General features: G+C 41.7%; 1 protein-coding gene across 3 annotated transcripts in view; it reads right to left on the bottom strand.

Moving 5' to 3' along the window:
- Positions 1 to 8,080, bottom strand: part of gramd4a (GRAM domain containing 4a) — a 38,830-nt gene that overhangs the window by 25,439 nt on the left and 5,311 nt on the right. For all 3 annotated transcript variants that reach the window (XM_014018841.1, XM_014018840.1, XM_014018838.1), the window contains 2 exons: positions 6,458 to 6,671; positions 1,548 to 1,668 (listed from right to left, as the gene is read on the bottom strand). In XM_014018841.1, the coding sequence (XP_013874295.1) occupies positions 1,548 to 1,668; positions 6,458 to 6,671 (335 nt within the window). The remainder of the gene's footprint in view (positions 1 to 1,547; positions 1,669 to 6,457; positions 6,672 to 8,080) is intronic.

Here is an 8,080-nt window from a genome sequence, read left to right on the forward strand (position 1 = left end):
GTCCTCCGGAGGACCCGGCCTGTCGTTTTGGACACAGCCTTTATGCTGACGAAGGAGGACCGTAAACTAACATGGCTGCAGCTTTAAATCTGAAAAACCCACCAAAGAGAGTTTGCTTGCTTTTTTCATTTTATCGACAAAAATTCCCAATGATATTCACTCCGATCCAGAGCTAAGGCTGGCTGCTGAAGGTGTCTCGACTGAACCACTGTGAGTCAGACAGCTTTCAGCAGTATCAACTAAAACATTGAATCTGTACCTGATGAGTTAAACTCTAAATGTTGTGTTTCCMCTGTTGCTATTTAATCGTACAGTTCTTTGCTTTTACTGAATGAAAGCCTATGGTGAATGGTGTTAGCATTAGCGCTAGCTACTGTTAGCCTGGTAGCATGTTATTATGCAACTAATCTTAACTTTAAAGAAATATTTTGCCTATGGTTAGTAGCCGCATGCTGGCAAAACTATATAAATGGCTTAATTTAACTGTTTCAGATCTGAGTTCACTCAGAATAATAAACAATCCTCTTCTCAACTACGTGCTAAAATATGTTGTTTACATCACGGCAGGAGGATTAAAAGACGAGCTTAGCAGTGCCCAGGGGCTATAAAAGTGTCCGGTTTGTTGAAATAAAAATATGCTAACAGAGTTATTAGAGGCAGTTTATTTATTTTTGTTTAACATTTATTTAAAATGACTGCAGCTGTATGAAACCCTCCAGTTCATCTCTAAAAGTTACTAGCAAACTAGCATCCAGTGAATTTTATGTTTAGAATAAGGGGGAGAAACCGTCTATTCACAATACTTCTATAAAATTAATACAATTATGAGGGATTTATGAACATTTTACTTCCAGAATGGTTGACATTTATGATTTTGCATGTGTCTGTCTTCGGGGAAAGAYGAGGTAGMTGATATCAGTAGTAGCTATTAGCTAACATCAGGACATAACTTCATCAGTCTGTGAGCAGTGACGGCTGAGCCACTGATAAAGAATCATCCTCGCCACTTTTTAAAACATCCTTACAGTACATACACCTCCGATATGTGGCCATCTACGCCAAATTTAAATTAAAAATGCTTTGATAAACAGCGAAGGTCTATGCCCCTAATTGTAAACAACACTGCAACCGGAAAAAGAGAACAGTGCKTCTGCTATGAATTATGGGTAGTGGCGYGAAATCAGGAATACTGTGGATAGAAATCCAGACTAGCCGTTAACTCGTCAGTCTAATCAGGATGACATGAATCGCTCAAATTTTAGCCATTTTTTTATGTTTTCTAAGTTGAGTTGACGGTACGGACTATTATGAATTGGGTTAAGTCCAAACGTTACTGAGTTATCACAAACAAAAAACTTTTGGTGATAATAACATTTTCCTCTGATGAGTTTTGTCTTTTTAATAACTAATAATTGTGTAATTCATGAGTTTTCAACAGAATCCCACATTCAAAGATCTGAATTATTCCTTTAAAGCAGCATGTTAAAGAGAATCACACAAATATATGATAAAGTACACAAAAGATGTTTAGTTGGGAGTATACTCACGGAGGAAATGTTTCTCCAATAAGGCGATTTCCAGGTGACCTTTGACCTCACTGAGTCGTTCCGACTCCGACCTCTGGAAGTCCTGAATGGCCGCTGCCATCGTGGGAGACCCCGAGCCAGCCTGAGCACAAACGCAAACATTTACTCACAAAAAATACAAATCAACAAACACTAGAGGAGAAGTTTCACAATTCCAAACACAATCAAATCCAAGTGAACACAAGCATGATCCAAGACACAGAAGATCCCGGTGCAGTGACTCACACTGATGTTTGGATCCAGCAGGAGCGAGGGAGGAGGAGGAGGAGGAGGAAGACTAACAGGAGAATCCCCCTCTTCTGACTACAATAATGACTCAAACGCCCCGAACGGTTTTCAGCCTCGACGCAGACGAGCAGCAGAAAGCCGGACGAGCTGAACGACTGGAGCGAGCGACGTGGGTGAGAGGAAGCTGAGAGGGTGACGCAGGGGGGGAGACGAGACGAGCACTGCAGGTTGAGCATCGCTACTCGACTACAGCGGGGGTCCTTTAAGAGACTTCTGCCAAACACACACACACTCACTCACTGCAGCAGCAGCTTATTCTCKACAACAACCTGCGCTGCAGCGTCTCAAACCGACGCGCCTCTGCTGAAGACAGACGCAGGAGGACCACAGAACCGACAGTGACCTGAAAATCAAACGAGGAGCCGGCGAGAGGGACGGCTCAGGAGACTTTAAGATAAAAATATGGAGCTGGGAGGAGAGGGAGGTGGGAGGGAGGCTCTGCTGCATTGTGGGTTGCACCTYTCAGTCCCTGGGACGAGAAAACGTGTTGATAACTAAACACACCTGCAGGCTGTTTGATGCCCTCTGAGGACTCTGGTCACATAAGTAGGTCGACCTCMGACGTCACGCTGAATGATTATCAGCTGGTTAATTATTCAGACGCCCCCTCCTTTTTATTCTTCCTTATCCTTCAGCAGGACAACCTGCTTTTCTAACCCAGACATGTTCCAGAAGAGAAGTGAAGCAAAACCAGTGAAAACTATTACAAATAAAGCATTAAAATATCTATTTTATCAGTTTTTCTTTGCATTTTTGTATCTGCATGCATAAAATCAGCTGAGTACATTTGGTTCATGCAGCTCTACTATATTTAGAAACGCATCTTAAATATTCACCATTTAACAGCAGTAAAAGAGCCTCTTTTGCTGACGGTTTCATTTTATTTCACTCTTCTGCTCAATGTGCAAACTAGATGCAGGTTTACTTTTATATCCACCTGCCCTGAATTATTAAAAGCTCGTGTTTTCCACAGTTTTGTTCAGTTTTAACATCTTCCACACATTATTATTTGTCAGTGTCTCAGTGTGGAAGAGCTTGTATGAAAAGGACCGGACCACTTCAGGTCACCACACAGCCTCTCAGCTTCAGGGAGCCACTTCCTGTTCTGGGTACAGGTGTGATTTTTCTCTTTGAACAAACACACATGGTTGGCCTCGGTGCACAGGTAACAATTAACTGGGCTCAGGGACCTGACGTGTTCAATACATCCTCTGTGACCAGGTGTGCATTTCCAGCCTGTCCCTCCAGAGAAACGCTGACAGAATCACAACAAGGTGAGGATTTCAGAGGCTTCTCACATATTTATAAAGCCCTGATGTTAGGGCTGCATGATATAAAATACAAGCAAAAAGGCAGTATTCTACATACATGTGTGTTTTTGTCATGTTTGTAAAATATCTAAAACCAGCAGACAAATTTTAATAAAACTCTCAAATTAATGGACAACTGATTAACCTGATTCAAGATGGCTGCCACAGCTAGTCAAACAAAAACAACTACAACTCAGGTAAATTTACAGATATTGATATAAAATTTTATATGGTAGTAGCTGAGTGTCATACCCAGAATATAAGCCAATCGACAAATTGATTGTAGATGGAATTATGTTTAAGATTTAACAATTTTTGCACAAAACGTAAGCATTAAAGTGCCTGTGRCATCATTGTTTGTGATAAATGTGAATGCACTTCTGGAAAGATGTTGATAACATGTTGCAAAAGCAATTTCACACCACTGAGATGAACAGTTGTTGAGATGTTTGCATGTGAAGTAACAGGAAGTGATGTTAAACGGGAATGTCTGCATGTAATCAMGGATAGGCATGTCACAGACACTTTAAAGGTAGCAGCTAATAATTTATCAATCTTTAATTCCTTCAGTCACTGTGATGCTCACWGAACTTTCCAAAGTTTTCAGCATCTCCATCACCACCATTAGGGCAGTAAAGGGCGGCAAATTTATTACTGGCATGCAGATCATAAATACATGACAAGTGGAATGAACTATAATGTAATTTATTGCAGTTTTGTTTGCAATACTGACATCATACTAGCTGCGTTTCCACTGACCATGAAAATGCGTGAATTAGAATTTCGAAAATAAATTTGCTCAATGGAAACACGTCTATTTAGAAAAAAATTACGTTTTTTGACAAAAAGTTTTTGCGCTAGGATGAGGTGGTTTTTCGGCCGTATCGAAACTGGTGTTTTTTGCAAAACTGCAATGGAAACACTTTGTCCGCATCACAGGAGTCACGTGATCAACAACCGGCTGTTTCTACTGGTGAAAAAGACGATGAAGAAGATAACAGGAAGTAGAAATAGTAGTAATATCACAGAAGTAGTATAAAATAGTAAACTCACCGACTACAATTTCCCAAAAACACAGCATACGTAGYCGCTCCCAAGTAGGGACTTGTCTCTGGAAAGCCTCGATAAAACACGCCGACGTCTCCTCTGATGATGAGCGCTAGTGTGGTAGCAACATGCTATGTGTTTACATCCATCGCCGCCATGTTTGTAATGACTTATCATGAGAACAAACGTAGGCTGTGTCCAAAACGGCAGGACGGGTCCTCCGAAGGTCGAATTTGTCGGCCGCATACGTCACAGCGCCGCGACGAAGGACGTCCAAAACCGAAGACTCCTCCGATGCGTCCGACAAATACGTCCTTCTTTTTCCCCGAATCGAAGGACAGGTCTGATGGATCCTTCCCGGCCCAGCATATCCCATAATGCATTGCGGCCCGACTGGAGATTTTTTTAAGCTAGTAATGGTGGACGAAGCGAGAGAAAAGAATACATTTTAAATAAAAATATGGTGATTTAAAAATTAAAAAAAATTAGCGGTTGTAATTCTAATACTTTTATCATTTGTATRGACATGTTTTTACATATTATTTTTCGTCATAAAAAACGCGAAATAAACATGAACCTACAGCGGGTCAATTAGTTCTTCTAATGTTACCTTTAAGTTAATTTTATAGTTTTGTGATATTAATAATGCTAATGTATTGATATTTTTCTAGTTTTGATTGGAGTTTGCTTGTTTAGCGTCGTCACAGTTGCTAGGTGACAAGACGTACGCCGGGGTAAGGAGGGGAGGCTAGACCGTCCAAATCCACAGCCTCTTTTTTCCGGTCTTCCCGGTCTACCAAGGACCCGGCCCGCCGAGACCGGGGAGTCTGGGTCCTCCGGAGGACCCGGCCTGTCGTTTTGGACACACCCGTATTCACGTGTGACTTTAACAGCATTTCTTACTTAATGGAAACACCGCAGCTGCGAAACTGTGTTTTTTCGACATTAACAGAATATCGACAAAGTTTTGTGCACATTTGCGATGAAAATGCAGCTACTGATGCTGMTTTTTATTACAGTAAATCTACATTAGTACATCTTTAACAAAAGAACAGTAGATGTAATGGAGGAGAAGGTGAGATGATGTAATGTCCACTGACTGACCACCATCAGCCCAATGACATTCTGCTCATATATTATGGATGAAAAGAGATTTTGTCATAAATATAAGGGCAGCCCACAGTGACCGGCTTCTCTCTTCTCAGCAAGGTTTTAAATAAAGGTCATGTGATCTGATCCTGAAGGGTACAAAGACCTGGTGGGCTTTGAAAACCAACAACAGGAGCTTTAACACACAGACAGCAAAGGCATCTTCTGCGTGTTTGCTGTGTTTGTGTGTCTGTGTGTGTGTGTGTGTGTGTGTTAAAGCAGAAATAAGAGCTAACGTCTTCTATTTTAGGGCTTCTAAGCGTGACTCATCATTGCTGGGATGTGGGCGATCCCTTCCTGGTGGGCTGCAGCTCAAGCAGGCAAAAACCGCATGAGACCCGACTCAGATACCAGCTTCATCTGTGATGTTCACTGATCAGGACCGGAGCCACTTTCACAGTAATACAGAAAAATACACAATAAACGGTTTGATGAACAATCTGTTTGAAACGAGGAAAAAAAAAAAGGAGTCCACTGGGCTTTCATGCAGGAAATGATGAAATCTCTTTCRAAGCGTTTGTTTGGTCCTGTCTGTGTGCGACCGTCAGGATGACGATAACACTCGTGTTTTTAGAGTAACGAGCGAGGACACTTCCTTCCTTTGTGGATACTAGAAGGGAGGACACCTCAGYGTTCAGTCCTCCTCCTTTAATCTCCTCTCCTCCTTCATTTTTCATCCCCTTCCTGCAATCTAGTTCCCTCTCATCCCTCTGCTCTCACCACTTCCTCTCTGTCAGCTGCTGATTGTCTCCTCGGTGTCACGTTGCTCATAAATCCTGACCACAATCATCTGCCTTTTTCCCTCCATCTAAACGAGACCTCTCTGCGTGGAGCTCGTTTCCTCCTCAGTTAGGGAAGAGAGAAGTGGGCTTTAAAACAGCAACATCATGCTGTTTTTATCGCTCCTTCATTAGGTTATTGAAGAACATCAGAGAGGTCAAACAGCGGCTAAAACAAGCTTCCCTCCCGTTTGTTTATTTATTTTGCGGACAGGAAATGATGTAATGCTAAGATAAGGCGATCTTCCTCTGCGACCACTCAACTGTAAGCCCAGAAAAGATGTCACTAAGCACTTACGGGGTCTCGCAGGACCTCCTCCGTGTCTCGCACAGCAGACCTGGGCTTCAGCTGCACGTCGTCGTTACATTCGCTGTCAGAGGCCGGCGGAGACTCGCCCAGGTCCGGGAACTCGTCTCTCGTCCTGGGGCCTCGGAAGCGGATCTTGTCCAGGCGCTTCAGCATGGTCAACGCCGCGCTCCTCGGCTTTACCTTAACATGGCGGACGGCAACCCTGTGACAAAAAGAGGCGGGGGCCTGTGGTTACTGGGGGGGCAACATGCTTCCAGCCTCACCACCTTAATAACCTCCATCGCTGCTTTAATTTTTATTTTTTTATACTTCTCAACTACAAACACTCGACTCAAAGATGGATCTGGTCTGACGAGCGTCTTTTAACAAAGATGTGAAATATTATAACAGGTGGATCAAAGAAACTTATTGGCTCAAATAAAAAAAATTATTTCACCCACATGTGAACAAGTTCAGATGTGAATGGAAAGTTTTTAATTCGTCCCTCAGGGTGAGTGGTAACAATGTGAGTGGCAGGTTAATAAACACTTTCCTCCAGCTGTAAAGACACCTGTCAAAATAAAAGCTGTTCCCACGATAACGACATGAATCCAGTCAGAGCGGCTCAGGCACCAACCCAAACCAGCACTTTACGCTACATGTTTGGACTTTCTTTTTTCAGTAATTTAATCCATTTATTTATCAAAATGTTCAGATTTTTCACAATATTACAGCTTTGACTTTTGGTATTTGCAACTCTTGTTAGTATTTTTGCATTTTACTTTATTTACAATAGGAATGAGATCTTTTGAATAATCTTTGTACTCTTTCATATCAGCACTTACYGTTTAGTTTTTAGATACATTCTGCTAGTTTTTGCTTCCAACTTGCATTCATTTTATTTTTTTAGCTAATGTCCTGCTGTTTTTCCCTTACAGTTAGAGCTGGCCCMAAAAAKAAATCYGATGTTTTTCATCCCAAATTCGATTTTTAACCAATTTTGTTTCCCACTTAACAGAGTGCCTGTTTCAGGYRTTGAAACAAATTTGTTGTTCTCCTGCTTTTTGTAGCAAGAGCCTCCAAACAGTTTTTGCAGTGAGGTGATTGTTGCTCCAAGTCTGAGGTTGCAAAACCTAACCAGTTCCAGAAAACTGAAGAAACAGTGCCTTTTCTTAAGAAGTACACCCTCTTTGGCAGCTGCCATTTTGTCATGTTGTGTACCAAGTAGGGCTGCCACAAACAATTATTTTAATAATCGATTAATCACCGATTATTTTTTCGATTAGTCGACTAATCGGATCATWCGTTAATTGAATATAAAACATACAGCTTATAACGTCAGAATGCAGCTGCTATTATATAACCATGGTTAGATTTTAGCTATATGCTAACTAAAAATAATTGCTGTGAAGACAAGTTCTGCTCTGCAGATATTACACAGGTTTCTCTTTCATTTTCTTAAAATGATCCCACACTTTGAGCTCTGTTGTCAGGTAGCCATGATACCAGAGCCTGTCTGTATAATGTCTTGTGACGTCCACGGCCTACCCCAGTTACCACTACGCCTGTCACGATAACAAATTTTGCTGGGCGATTAATTGTCTCAAAATTTATTGCGATAAACGATAATAT

Source organism: Austrofundulus limnaeus, unplaced genomic scaffold, assembly GCF_001266775.1.
Source record: "Austrofundulus limnaeus strain Quisiro unplaced genomic scaffold, Austrofundulus_limnaeus-1.0 Scaffold204, whole genome shotgun sequence".
NCBI lineage: Eukaryota > Metazoa > Chordata > Actinopteri > Cyprinodontiformes > Rivulidae > Austrofundulus > Austrofundulus limnaeus.